The 15548-nt window shown below is 33.8% G+C and overlaps 1 protein-coding gene across 3 annotated transcripts in view; it reads left to right on the top strand.

The window, feature by feature from the left end:
• The window catches only part of ROCK2 (Rho associated coiled-coil containing protein kinase 2), a 172190-nt gene that overhangs the window by 79663 nt on the left and 76979 nt on the right, over window positions 1-15548 (top strand). For all 3 annotated transcript variants that reach the window (XM_020985396.2, XM_078149552.1, XM_078149553.1), the window contains exons 3-5: window positions 1075-1175; window positions 10751-10888; window positions 14354-14614. In XM_020985396.2, coding sequence (XP_020841055.1) covers window positions 1075-1175; window positions 10751-10888; window positions 14354-14614 — 500 coding nt within the window. The remainder of the gene's footprint in view (window positions 1-1074; window positions 1176-10750; window positions 10889-14353; window positions 14615-15548) is intronic.

Raw genomic sequence — 15548 nt, 5'->3', positions numbered from 1 at the left:
TGAAGTCAGTTGCCTTCCATTTATCCAAATCCACATTACTACTATTGTATTGTTTAATATTACTTAAAAATTTTCCTTTATCCTTATGAAAGAAGCATCTCCTATTTATGTTTCAACTGTCCTTGAACATTTTTTAAAAGTTTGTTTATTTTTAGTTTTCAACATTCACTTTCATAAGCTTTTGAGTTTTAAATTTTCTCCCTCTGCCGCCTCCCCAAGATGGCGTGCAATCTGATATAGGCTCTATATATACATTTTTATTAAATATTTTTCACATTAGTCATGTTGTAAAGAAGAATTAGAACTAATGAGAGGAACCACGAGAATGAAGCAATAAAAGAAAACAACAAAGGAAAAGGAGAGCAAGTAGTATGCTTTGATCTGCATTCAGACTCCATAGTTCTTTCTCTGAATATGGACAGCATTTTCTATCATGAATCTTTTGGAGTTGTCTTCGATCTTTGTATTGCTGAGGGATAAACTATCTTTTACTGTAACTTAATTGCAAAAAAACCCAAAAAACTTTGCAGTCAGTTTTGTTTGAAGTCAGTTATCTGAAATAAAGGTGAAAACAGTGATCTGTTGATTAATGAATTTGTTTATTATGTGCTTACTATGTGATAAGTCCTGTATTCAGTGCCCAGGATACAAACAGAAAATTGAGACAGTCTGTGCTTTCAAATAGCTCATATTCTAAGCGGGGGGAGAGAGGCAGGGAGACACAGGTATGTAAAGGAGGTCTTATGTTCGTGTTAATTTCATAGCAGATTGAAAGTCCAAGTAATACTTAAATTCTAACAAGAAAAGTAATAGAGTAGGTGGCAAGTCTCTGAGGACTTTAGGGAGTAGTGGCAGGTCAGACATCTTGGACCAAGAAGATTATGGTTCCAAGGATCAGAGCATTATAATATTAGACTGCCTTAAGACATTGACAGTAAATTTTCAAAGCTTGTTCCACACAGGTTTAGTTGAAAGCCCAAACCAGTTCATTGGACTGTATTTTTTTTTGACAACTATGATTACTAATTATGGAATTTGTTTTTATTAGTATCTATATTTTTCAATTCATTGTAGATGAGAGAACTGTGACAAAAATTGGATGCCTACAGATGAAGGCAGAAGATTTTGATGTTATTAAAGTAATTGGAAGAGGTGCTTTTGGTGAAGTTCAGTTGGTAAGAATTTAGTCTGCCTCTTTTTATTCCTATATTTATCATTGGGGGGTGGTGGTGAGATATTTTGTAATAAATATAACATCATTATTAAAGGTCTTATCATTAAGAAGTTAAAAGAAAAGCAGGTCATATACTTTTTCCAAGTTTTGAGTAGGCATGAAATTTTAACCAGAAAAAAATATTAAGGGATAGAAGCAGCTGTAGAACATAAAATGGAAAGTTATTACATAAATTCAAAAGCTTTCTCATAAACAAATTTAATGCATGTAGGACAAGAAAAGAAATGGTTGTTGGGGAATTTGTATCAAATATCTCAGGTAGGAGTCTGATATTCATGGTATATGAACATCTAACAAATATATAAACATCTAACAAATATTTAAGTGATCAAAAGAAGAATTTCATTCTAGTAACAACAATATGAAAGAATTCTTTAAGTCACAAATAATAAGAGAAATGAAAATCAAAATAGGGAAGGTAGGAAGGAAACAAGCCTTTATTTTAGACTTCTGTGTGCCAAACATTGTGCTAAGCACTTTACAAATATCTCATTTGATTTTCTCAGCAACCTTGTGATAGGTAGGTGCTGTTATTATCCCCATTTTACTAGTGAGGAAACTGGGGAAGACAGAAGTCTGAGGCTGAATTTGAACTCAGGTATTGAATTTTGATCTAGCACTCTATCTATTTTGCCACCTTGCTATCTCAACTCTGAGGTTTCACTTCATACCCAGCAAAGTTGACAAAAAGATGCCAACAGTTAACATTGGGCCGGTTGTGGAAAGATAGGTGTGCTAATGTACTGTTGGTGACACTATGAATTGGTCCATCTGTTCTGGAAAGCAGTTTGGAGTTACCCAAAGCAAGTGACTAAAATGTTCATACCTTTCGACCCACAGATTCCATTGTTAGGCATATATCTCAAGGAGTTCAGTTACAAAAAGAAAGACCCCATATAAGCCAAAATACTTACAGTATTGTTTTGGTTGTATCAGTAGATTGGAAACAAAGTAGGTTCTCTTCAATTTGGAAATGACTAAACAAGCAGTGGTACATAAATGTAATGTAATAATATTGTGCTATAAGAAATAACTAATGAATATAGCATATCATGTGAAGACTTATATGAACTGATCCAAAATTAAGTAATAAGCAGAACCCAAAAAAAGCATACTACTTGAATATAATAATGTAAATGAAAAGAAAAGCAACAAAAGAATAACAACTGAATGCTGCAAAATTATTATAACCAAGTTTGGCCTCAAAGAAGAAATATAGATGGCACTTTACCTTGCTTCTTTCTTGAATGTGGTGACTGTGGATTGTAGGACACTGCATATAATAGTAGACTCCATAATATATTGGTTAGTTTAGCAAAACTCCTCTTCCCCCTTTATTGTAAGGGATAGTTGTGAAGGAAGTGGTTGGAGAGTTATAAAGTGGGAAATAGAGGTGATGTAAAAAGCAAGTTAATAAAAATTTATTTTTAAAATACGTTAATATCTAAGGAAGCATAATTCAGTAGAAAAGGCACTCATTTGGAGATAGAAGACCTAGGTTCATATTCTAGCTTTGTTATATATAGGTTGCTTAACCTCCCCAAGCCTCAGTTTACTTATCTCTAAAATGAAGAAATTGGGCTAGGTGACTTCTAAGGTCTCTTCCAGTTTTTATTTTATGACCCGATGAACTAGAAATTTTTAGCATTATTTATCTCTCATCTCTCCCTTCCCCCCCAAGCACATCAGCATATGGGGATTACAAGATGGATTAGTTGAATATGTTATGATTTTATCAACACTTTGAATACAGTGTATTCAAACTGGTCTAAGAAGCCCTCCCCAAAAAATCTTTAACTGAAAATTACTCTTTCATGTGTGAGTAGAGGGAAGTAAATGCTTGGAATATCTTAATTTTCCCAATCTAAACTAGAATAATACAACCAAAGAAGAAAGCCTGTGACTTTTTGATAATTTTAATAATGTTAATTTTGTTTTAAATGTTGTTTATATGCTGTTGATAGTTAATATGGTGGAAATAGTAAGAAACTGGGAATCAAGAGACCTGATAATGAATATTTGCTTTACTATTAGTCAGTTATGTGACCTTAGGTGAGTCGTTTTCCAATAAGGCAAGGTCTCATATCCTTACTGGCTCTAACCTCTATGAGTACCTTTATGTGTAAAGTGATAATGCCTGAAATGTTATCTTCATTCTATCACCTGTTAATTTCAATAATAATAATAATAACTTATTGTATTTTAAAGTTTTCAAATCCCCTTTCCCAGACCAGTTTTACAGTTGGCAGAACTGAGGTTTATGGTCCTTATAGCTGCAGATAGCCAGCATTTGAACCCAGGTCTTATGATCTGTGATTTTAAGCCTAGCAGCATGGTACAGTGGAATAAATAGCATTCTGTGTTTGAATCATGCTTATGTGGACACTTCCTATATATGTGACCATGGGCAAGTCACTTAACTTCACTGAACCTCAGTTTCCACATCTGTAAAATGAGGGTAGAAATATCTCTAGTGCCTATTTAAAGGATCATTTTGAGGCTCAAATGAGCCAACAGAGGTAAAGCATTTTATAAAATAAATATGTTATAAATGTCTACCATTATTCTACTATACCCTATTACCTTGTCTTCAAAATACTTAACATTGGTTTGTGTAATTTCCTTTAGAGAAAGTTAAATGTTGCTCTTCATTTAGCAAACAATGAGCTCACATCTTATATTACCTGTGATTTTTGCAAGAAGTTCCATAAGTAGGATTGAATTTGAATCTACTTTTTGTCTTGGAACAAAACACTAATCATTTATTTATCCAACTAATTTTAGATCTTTGCTCCTACTTCTCCCTGATTTATCAGGGTAGGTGAGTTTGAATTAACTACTTAGTCCTCATTGCTACTTCCAGGTTCTCTCTCTGCCAACATCATTCAGTAACCTTTCCTTTGAAGTTTACTCAAACTGTATCTACCATCTAATCAAAATTCTTGTTACTGTTGTGCACCAATCTCTCTTTCTTTCCTCAATGAATTTAATGTCTGGTGCACAGTCTTTCTTACCTCCCCCTCAACTCCTCATCAAACCAAACTTCAACATACATATTGATAACCTCTCAAACACCCTAACTTCACAATTAAGATTAACACCATCCTCCAATCACCCAGGCTCACAACCTAGGTGTAATCCTCAACTCCTCACTCTAAACCTCACCCCTCTCCCTTTCTAATCTGTTGCTAAGTCCTGTCACATCTCTTGTATATACCCCCTTCTCTCTTCTGACAAATTTTTCACCTTTCAAATTAATCTTCTTAAAGTGCGCATCTGACCAGTTCATCTCCCTTCTCTCTACCTATTCCCCCACTCTCCCAAGCCCACCTTGCATTCCAGTGGCAGTCACCTCCAGAACTGATACAGTATCTTCTCTTTGGCAAAATCCTTCACAGCCTGGCTCCCTCCTACTTTTCCAGTCTTCTTATACCTTATTTATTCCCCTCTCCCCCACATACTTTGTGATTCAGTGACATTAAATTCCTTGCTATTCCTCCCACAACATACTCCACCTCCAACTCTGGGCATTTTTATTGGCTTTTCCCCATGCCTGGTATACTTATTCTCACTCTTCATCTCCACCCCCTGGCTTTCTTCAAGTTGTAGCTAATATCTCATCTTATATGGGATGCCCCTAGGGATTCCCCCTAGTGCCCTACCTATATTGATTACTTCCAATTTATCCTTAATATATCTCATTTGTACATAGTTGTGTTTTCTTGTTTTCTCCTCCATTAGATTTTGGGGTTTTCAAGAACAGGGACTATCTTTGCCTTTCTTTGTATCTCCAGTGTGTAACACAATGCCTGACACACAGTAGATGCTTAATAAATACTTATTTACTGACTAACTGAACAAAAACTATGCATTTGCAAAACCATATGGACTTTTAAATTAAGAGGAGTTAGGAACAAACAGAATTGGAAAGCCTTTTCAGAAGTTTTATTCAAATACTTAGATCCAATCCTTGATATTCACTCTTTCTTGAGGAAAACTTTTGGTGGTGTCTGCTCTTGATTATTGTATTTATTAAATTTTAATTAATATTTTCTTTAGAAAAGATAAAGCAGAAATTTCTTGACAAGATTTTATATTCAATATTTATAATCTTTTAAAGAAATATGTTGTTTGTAATTGTTTCAATCATGATAGTTGGCTTTACATAGTAATTCTAATTTATCTTGATATGAGATATTAACTTATTTTTGTAACTTTATGGGAATGTGTTGATAGCACTGTGAAGTTTTTTGCTTTATAGACTTGTTTTGGGCCAAATGAGAGATAAATTGATTTCAAGTGTAGTGTACTCTTGTCCTAAACAGCCAGAGGAGTACACAATCTAACATTCTCATTACTCAGACACATGACATTCTTAGCATATGCCTTTGGCCTTTGGCCTCTAGGTTTTTGATGTATTTCTTGAATATACAGTTCAGCTCAGTGTCTGCAGGATTGAGTGTGCCAGAATTTTTGTCTGTTACAGTTCTAACAGTTCTGATTTCAGGCATTGCTCAGTTTTGATGATCTCTTTGCATGTTGTTGCTCTTATTAGACTATGAACGCCTTGAGAAGGAGATAACTGTTTTTTGCCTTTCTGTCCCTACCCCTTAGCGCAATGCCTGGTGCATAGTTGATGTTTAATAAATACTTATTGATCAACTTATTTTCAAGAATTTGTTCAGAAAACTGATGCAGGAGCCAGGTCCACTTTCTAGTCTAACTGCACTTGGACTTGCTCAAACCCTATTGTGCCCAGTGGGTGGATTATGAATATCCTAAGGATAATCTTTTCTTTATTTAGAGTCAGGGGGAGAGTAAATTCAGAGCCATACAATTAAAAAAAAGTAGCTTATTTACTGAATTTGTTTTTAGAAATATAAAATATTCTATTCAATCTATTTTTTAAGAACTGAAAGGATAAAATGCTGTTTCAGAGTTAAAATAATCATGTACTACTTACATCATAGTTAAGGGAAGAATAACAACAGCAACTTTATCTTTATCTGAGACTTTAAGGTTTTCAAAGGTTTTACGTACATTATCTCATTTGATCTTGACAAAATCCTGCATAGTAGGTCCAGTAGATACTGTTAGCTTCATTTTATAGATCAGGAATTTGAAACCCATAGACAATAAGTGATTCATCTATGGTCATTCAACTAGTAGGTACTAGAGGCAGGATTCAAACCCAGATCACATCTGACTCTAGGTTAGCATTCTTTTCACTATACCAAATTGGGTAGAGAATTAATAGAGAGGAAGAAAAAGAGACAGAAGTACTTTTATAGACCAAAATTTGTGTTTTGTGATCTTTTACTATATTGCCATCAAGGAATTTAAAATTTGTGCTGTATTTTCATGCCTTTAAGGCATAAATGAGCACATCATGTTTTGGAACTTGCTCCACAGTTCTGATGAAATCAAACTAGAATCTGTCTCTTGCCTGTGGGCTTGGAGGTTCCTCACCCTTGTTCAAAGAGTTGGTAACTACCACTCAAGGCAATTTTCTGACCAAAATACAGGCTGTAAACTCCCAAGTTACAGTAGTGCCATTTATGAAGTGTATCAGAAATATTTGCTATGGACATTTTCCTAACATTTAAAAACAAAGTACTCTGTTTCTGTTTATTGTGTATTTTTAGAGTATCTCAGATGTGTCAAGCATTCTTTTCTCTGTCAATTGACTTGTTTAGTTATCTTGAATATAATGGAAACTAACTGCTTTTATTTGTTTTTTTTTTTTAAATTTGGGTTTTTTAAAAATTTATGTGGTTTAACTAGCTGGTAAATAGGTAGAATTATTTCTACTCTATTCTTCATAACAAAATTCCTATAGCCAGAGTTATACATATTTCATGAATCAACCATAAGTATTATTACAGTGGAATTAATTGATCTCTTAAATATACAAAGAGGGGCTCCCCTAATGAAGTTAGGAATAATTCAGAATTCCATTTGGTATACAGAAATATAGCAGGGAAAAGAGCTGCATAGATTCACCATTTGCTTTGGGCTGATCTAATTCAACACTGATTAGCAAAAAAGAATTGGAAGCAGAATTGTAGGGTCTCACAGTTTTGAGACTCTAGGTAATTCAGTTTTTCTTATCTACCAGTGATCTAATGTTGCTTCAGAAGAGAAACACTTAGACCTTTGAAAATAGAGTACTGGAAGAGTTATTCGAGTAATTTTTTGTGAATTTGAATTTAGCAGTTTTTATAGTAGATGGATTATCTTGTTCTTTATTGTCATGTACTTAGCCTTTTGTATGGAGCTAATTCTCATGGAATTGCAAACCATCAAAATAGGGGAGAAATATCTTAAAATAGAAAATTTAAAAAAGTTGCATTTAGCTATGGATATGTAATAATTCTTGGAATCTATTCAGGAAATTGTGATCCTGAACTTTGTTGTTGTATCTTACCATTCATAAACCCATCATAGAATCTATCTAATGTTTTTATTTGTAATAAAATCAAGTTTAACCTTGCATTTTTGTTTTGCCTTCTGTTCTAAAGTGGTGAATTCAGTATAGCAGCTGGTTAGGAAATGACTTAATTCCTTTAGAAGGGAGGAGCAAAATGTTTGTTTTCCTCTACATTCTTATTTTTTTCTGATGGAGGCAGGACCCAGTACGTACTTGGCTTAGTCAGATCCCACTTCCTGTCTGTTACTATTCATATATATCTTTGTGCCTTCACTTATGACAGACTGCCTCAGCCTATCACAAAATAGAGGACAAAAATCTGGATTTGAGGGTATTTAAATTATATGAATTTAGTTTAAAAATATTGAAAACTATATTCTGTATTACCCCAGACGCATTGTTGGCTTCTTGGGACTTGATGTCTGAAAGGCCGGGATTTAAATGTAGCTTTGGATGCTTATTAGTCCTGTGTGTGACTGTGGGCAGCTCTTAATGTCTCTGGGCTTTTGTTTCTTCATCTTTATAATTGGGGCAGAAATAGCAACTGCATCACAGAGTTGTGAGGATCAAATAGGGCAATGTATGCAAAGCATGTTGCAAACATTAGAAATGCTATAAAGGTAGAAGTTATTATTTTTATTTTGTTCTTTTTGAGGGGGTTCAGTTTTACCATGGATTCTTAATCTTTTTTGTATCATAGACCCTTTTGGCAGTCTGAAACCTATGGACACTTTCTTTATACGTGAACAAAATAAAATATATAGGCTTGCAAAGGAAACTAATTCTATTGAAAGAAAATATACTTATCAAAATATTTTAACATTAAAATAATTTTACAGACCCTAGGTTAAGAACTCCTGATAGAAACAAACTATCTTGGGACAAGTTGCTATCCTCTTTTATTCCTTTGCATTTAATATTCCAAAGACTATTTTACAAATGGATAAAATTACTACTTATTTATTTATTTGTTTATTTATTTAAGGCAATTGAGGTTATTTGACTTGCACAGGGTCACACAGCTAGTAAGTGTCAAGTGTTTGGTCTGAGGCTAGATTTGAACTCAGGTCTTCCTGACTTCAGGGCTGGTTCTCTATCCATTGCACTACCTAGCCGCCTCAAAAATTTTTTTTCTCATTTATTTATTTATTTCTTTTGGCTAGGTAGTGGGGTTAAGTGACTTGCTCAGGGTCACACAGCTAGTACATATCAAGTGTCCAAGGCCATATTTGAATTCAGGTCCTCCTGACTCCATGGCCTGTGCTCTACCAACTGCGCCATCTAGCTGCCCCCTAACTTTTTAATTTTTAAATGGGATGTAAACTTATTCTCCTTTAGGTTTACTGAAAAAAACCATTGTTGATGCAGTTCTACAGTGCTAACAGGTACTTTATTCTCTCCTCACCTAATTTTGATCTTCTTGGCCAAGTTTCTCTATTTTGAAAACTTTTTATTTCTTCATTTGGGACTCTTATTAAAAACTTTTTTTTCAGTTTTTAGGAACCAGTTTGGTATTATACCCAGAGCATTGTGGGTAACAGTTTTGGTTGGTCTCTTATAATGGTCTGGTTCCAACATAGTCTATTGATGTTCTCTAGGATATTTTGAGGTCTATATTTGTAGTATGGAGATATGTCATCCATCAGTCCATAAAAGATCATGAACTTATGGTGTATTATTCTAACTACCAGTTCTTGATACATATTCAGTATATACTTAATTTTTATAACCAGTAGTGATGTGATGTATTGTTTCCACCATTTCATTACATAATGTACGTGGATTACTAAATCTGTCCTGCTTAAGGATAACCCTTTGACAGTTTCTTGTGTCAATGGTCCCGATTTAAACCTTTCATTTTCCTTATTGTTATTATCAGTATATAGTCAATAAGCATTTATTAAGTGCTAACTTTGTGCCAGGCGCTGGGTTAGTTTTTGTAGATACAAATACAAGGAAAAAGTAAAATAGCACATGCCCTTAGGGAAGCTTACATTCTAATGAGGGAAGACTACAAATAAAAGGAAGCTGAAAAGAAGGGGGTTTGGGAAAAAACCTTTTGAGGCATAGGGAGAGGAATTGTGGAAAAAGAAGTCCAGAGTCATGAGCATCCCAGAAAAGAAGAAAAGAGTAAACTTGGCTGACCTGGGCACTTTTCCTTAAAATGGAGGTTCCCCCCAAAATCTGACCAATTAGAGGAAGGAGTTATAGGGATTGGGTGAGAAGGCTGCTGGATGTGGTGGGGAATGAAGTCCATAGTGTCCACAGTGGAGGCCAGAGAGGAATGCAGGATTGAACCATTAATCATTAGGCTTCTGCCCACTTAGCCTACTCCTACTTTTATCTTTAGTTTCTGCCCAACCTTTTTTTTTTTTTTAAACATTTCCCTGCATATCAAATTAGGTTTCTTTTCCAGTAATTTCATTATTAAAAAATGTCTTTCTCTACTATTTCTGATGGAAATGAGAGGTGCATTGAACTTTGTCTAGGCTTTTATGTGCCATTAAAAAAAAGTGGAAGTTGCTTAGAGGAAGAATTAGGGATTAAAGCTTTGTTTATTTAGGTAGGTTTTTTCCCTCCTTAGGAGTTGAATCTAGTGTTAGAAAAACAACACCATTTTATCAGAAATACATTTATTCTCTTCTTCCCCTCCTGCCCCTCCCTTTATAGAAATACTAAGTTTCTGGTAAGGTTACTATTTAAAACAATGTGTATACCCATGTTTTAAACTTTGTAAATGTGCTTCATCCCATTAGTTAACATATGCATATTTTCTTTGAAGTGGTGGTTTATTCTTTTGTTTATTTAATCCAGCAATTTATGGAACTGATGTTAAGTTTTTGTTAATGAAATGAGAGGTTCTCATAGTTAATATTGGACAGGTGTTCTATCATTGATTTATCCAAGCTACCTAGGCATTTTTTTCCTTTATTAAGAATTTATGCGATTTTTTATTAGAGAGCTGCTTTACATCATATTTTGCAACTGATATAATTAATAATAGCATTGCAGATCAAGTGCCCAATTAATTAATATCTCTTGTTAAAAAAGCACTAATGATAATTTTGCTGTTTGTAAATCAACAGGTTCGTCATAAAGAGTCACAGAATGTTTATGCCATGAAGCTTCTTAGTAAATTTGAAATGATAAAAAGATCAGATTCTGCTTTTTTTTGGGAAGAACGAGATATCATGGCCTTTGCTAATAGTCCCTGGATTGTTCAGGTAAGTACAGTATACTCAGTAAATTTAAATCATATGTGAGAATGCATGTTTTGTTTGCTGAAACTCCAATATGATTATGCTTGTTGTATGATGTTTATAAAGTTTCAACACTGAAGCTTAATGTTAACAGGATTTGATACATTGAGCCATCTTTAATGCTTTCCTGGCAGTATCTTATAGTGTGCTTTATTACTCTGTTTCTGAAATAAAAAGGCCAAATTTAGAAACCTAAATTTTAAATGAGATTTTAAAATTACTTCTGTAATTATTGGAATGGAGGAAAATAATGTCATATAAATAATTTTAAAATGTTTTCAAACACTTTAAATTAACTATATTTGTTCTCTTTCCCCAAAAAATTACCTTTTAATTTATATTATTAAAACAGTTGATCATACATCAGTTGAATTTTACAGGTATTTATGAAGTGCCTGCTGTGTATACAGAATGTTGTGTTATGTATTAGATTAGATATAAAGTTGAAATAAGACATACTTTTTGCTTTCCTGGAATTTACAGTCCAGCAAAGGAAGTATGAAACTCAGAATTGTTATAAAATAATGCATGAAAATGAGGGTACACACAAACATTTTAGCTGAGAAGTGGTTCAGAAGTATGATGAATGCCAGGGAAATCCAATTTAGGTTTAAAAATATGCTACAAAACTGAGTAAGATAAATAAAGGAACATTACCAAGCTTTTTTTCTCTCTTTTTTCCCCTAGCTTTATTTCAGCTGTTAACACAGTGCCTGTCACATAGTTGTCACTTAGTTAATGCTTGCTGAATTGACCTTTCTTTGTAGCTTATGAATAGGAATTCTTATAGTCAGAAGCTTCTATTACAATTAAATGTTTTAGGAAGAGAGAGAGAGAGAGAGACACACACACACACACACACACACACACACACACAGTGGCTGGCAAAGGTGGGGGCTGTGTAAGAATATTTTATATTTATATGGATCAACTAATTACTTGTTTTCTGTTTTTTGGTCACAGACTGTTGTTCCATTAACCCTAGCCTACTGTCATAAAGTTTGATGCCTTTGGTCATTCATTCTTAGTTCAACATTTATTAAATGTTTACTGTGGAGAAAACATAGTATTGGCTGCTGACTGCCATATGAAAGCAGTTGAATAATTGATGTATAGCTCCTTTGATGTATAGCTTGATAGCATTCATAGTACTGTCATATACCTCCTCATTTGAGCTCCACAATAACCTAAGGTAGTAGTCGAGGCTCTAATTGGAAGAACAAAAAAACCCAAAAAAAACAACATATGAGGCCAAATGGAAGAGGGGAAATGAGTCTTTTAACTAGCGAGGATTAACTTACTACCTCCCAAGGCAGCCCAATATACTTTTGGATAGCACTGATTTTTAGAAAGTTTTTCCTTATTGCAAGCCTAAATCTACATCTCTGTAGTTTCTGTCTACTGCTTACGCTGTCATTTTTGGTCACAGATAAGTCAAAGTTAGTCATCATCATAAAATAAAAAAATTAAGGATCTATTACAGGCACATTCCCTTACTATCACTTCAGTTTTTAGGGGTAATTACTGTTAGGCGGTTATCATTCCTAATTGACTTTATTGAACATTAGACTGTTACACATATTGAAGATAAAGAGCAAAGCCCTATTGGAAGCTGTAGGCATATAGCATGAGTTTTTATTTCTTTCATAATATTCCTTTTTTTATTCCTTTTAAAAATATCTACAACTTTAATAACATGTACAAATAATAACATTTATATGGTACTTTAAGGTTTACAGGGTATTTTAGATACTTTTAATTTATTAAGGAAATATTTAGGTATGGAAATAATGTATTGCAAAGAAAAGTTACATCCTCTCTTATTAATATTACCCCCATCAAAACCAGAAAAACTTACTGGGCCTATAATTCTTTATGATAGGAATTTTTAAAAATACTACATTACTATGGTCATTTCCTACTGTGTCTTATGTATCTAATCTAGTCTACTGATCCATCACTCTGTTTCTTAGCCAATACCCGAAAGTTTCAATGATTATCACATCATAATACAGTTCGAGATCTGGTATGGCTAGGCCACATTCCTTCACATTTGTTTTTCATTAATTCCCTTGATGTTTTTGACCTTTTGTTCTTCCAGGTGAATTTTGTTATGATTTTTTTTCTAGCTCTATAAAATAATTTTTGGTAGTTTGATTGGTATGGTACTGAGTAAGTAAATTGATTTAGGTAAAATTGTCATTTTTATTATATTGGCTCAGCCTACTCATGAACAATTGATATTTTTTAGTTGTTTAGATCTGACTTTATTTGTATGAAAAGTGTTTTGTAATTGTGTTCATATAGTTCTTGGGTTTGTCTTGACAGACTCCCAAGTATTTTATATTGTCTACGGTTATTATCTTAAATGGAATTTTTCTTTCTATTTCTTGCTATTGGACTTTGTTGGCAATATATAGACATACTTATGGGTTTATTCTATATCTTGCATCTTTGCTAAAGTTGTTAATTATTTCAGCTGGTTTTTTTAGTCTGTTCTCTAGGATCCTTTAAGTATACCATCATATCATCTGCAAAGAGTGATAGTTTTGTTTCCTCATTGCCTATTCTAATTCCTTCAATTTCTTTTTTCTTCTCTTATTGCTATAGCAAACATTTCTAGTATAATATTGAGTAATAGTGGTGATAACAGACATCCTTGATTCACCACTGATCTTATTGGGATGACTCTTAACTTATTTCCATCTCAGATAATGCTTGCTTTTGGTTTTAGATAATTACTACTTTTCATTTTAAGGAAAGCTCCATTTATTCCTATGCTCTCTACTGTTTTTTTTTAATAGGAATGGGTGTTGTATTTTTTTCAAAAGTGTTTTCTGTCTCTGTTGAGATAATTTTATGATTTTTGTTGGTTTTGTTATTGATATGGTCCATTGTTTGTTGTATGATATGGTCAGTTATGCTGCTAGTTTTCCTGATGTTGAACCTGGTATAAATCCTACCTGGTCGGAGGATATGATCCTTGTGATTGATAGATTGCTGTAATCTCCTTTCTAATATTTTATTTAAAATTTCACTACTACTATTCTTTTAAAGTTGAATACATGCAAATTCATTCAGCAAATATTAATTGAATACTGGCTGTGGATTTTATGCCTGCCTTTCCACATCCACACTTTTTCCAAAGTGCTTCTGTTGAAAAAAAATGGTTCGTTTTCATCCCCCAAAAGGGCAATGATTGATTTATGTTTTGAATGTAAGCTTATGGGGGGGCATATACAGAAGTTTTGTGTTGCACAGATTGGGTTGTGGTGTTCCCCTCTCCCCACATAGAAACAGAACAAAATAAGATGTACCCAAATCTAAGACAAGAGATTGAAAATAATTTTTTCAGTGTGTATTTTTAACCAATTACTTGTTTTTCTCAGAAGTAATTGTAGTATATCTTTCACTTCTCTCTTTTTCCAGCTCTTTTGTGCCTTTCAAGATGATAGATATCTTTATATGGTAATGGAATACATGCCTGGTGGAGACCTTGTAAACCTTATGAGTAACTATGACGTACCTGAAAAATGGGCCAAATTTTACACAGCTGAAGTTGTTCTGGCTTTGGATGCAATACACTCCATGGGTTTAATACACAGAGATGTGAAACCTGACAACATGCTTTTGGATAAAAATGGACATCTGAAATTAGCAGATTTTGGCACTTGTATGAAAATGGATGAAGTAAGTATGCAATTGTTATACTTTGCTGATAACTGTAAAACATGTTAAGTAAAATTTTAGAAATATAAACATACATTGCTTAGCAATTCAGTTAATACTTTAGCTTTGACTTCTTTCCTTTTTGACATAACTTTGGGGCATTGGTGGCCTGGTTGTGGGTAAGTTTGTTATTAACTATACATGTTTTCAGTTCCCTTGAGAAGAGAAGAGAAAGGAGAAAATATTGTCCATGGCCAGTTTCCTCTTCCATGAAAGCCAGTGTGACGACTATTGTTTACATTGTTTTACATGAGTAAGAAGATATTATATGCACTTAAATAAAAGAGACTCTCAACCTACATATCATAAAACATTCATTGTGCATGTGTTTTCTCACCCATGTGTGCATTCTCTCTCTCTCTCTCTCTCTCTCTCTCTCTCTCTCTCTCTCTCTCTCTCTCTCTCTCTCTCTCACACACACACACACACACACACACACACACACACACACACAGAGCCCAATCATTATTGTCATCAATATCTAATCTGTTGCCAAATCCCGTAGATTCTACATTTGTAATGTTGCTTGTATACATCCTCTTTTCTCCTTTGACACTGCCACCTCATACAGGCCCGTATCACCTCACACCTAGACTATTGCAATAGCTTACTGGTTGGTTTCCCTGCCTTAAATCTCTCCCCACTGCAGTCCATCCTCTGCTGTCAAATTGATCTTTCCATGAAAACCTCTATTCAATAAACTTCAATAGTTCCCTATCACCTTTAGTATTCAATATAAAGTTATCTTTGTAATAGTCAAAATCCTTCACAACCTAACCCCTTCATACCTTTTCATTTTTCTTATACCTTGCTCTGCTCCATATACTCTGTGATCCTCATTTCCTTACTGTTCCTCTTATGGGACACTCTGTCTCTAGATTCTTTTATTTTCACT

Source organism: Phascolarctos cinereus, unplaced genomic scaffold (genome assembly GCF_003287225.1).
Source record: "Phascolarctos cinereus isolate Bilbo 61053 unplaced genomic scaffold, phaCin_HiC Scaffold_2;HRSCAF=192, whole genome shotgun sequence".
NCBI lineage: Eukaryota > Metazoa > Chordata > Mammalia > Diprotodontia > Phascolarctidae > Phascolarctos > Phascolarctos cinereus.
The sequence above is the reverse complement of the archived record's forward strand: the minus strand, read 5'-3'. Positions and strand labels throughout refer to the sequence as shown.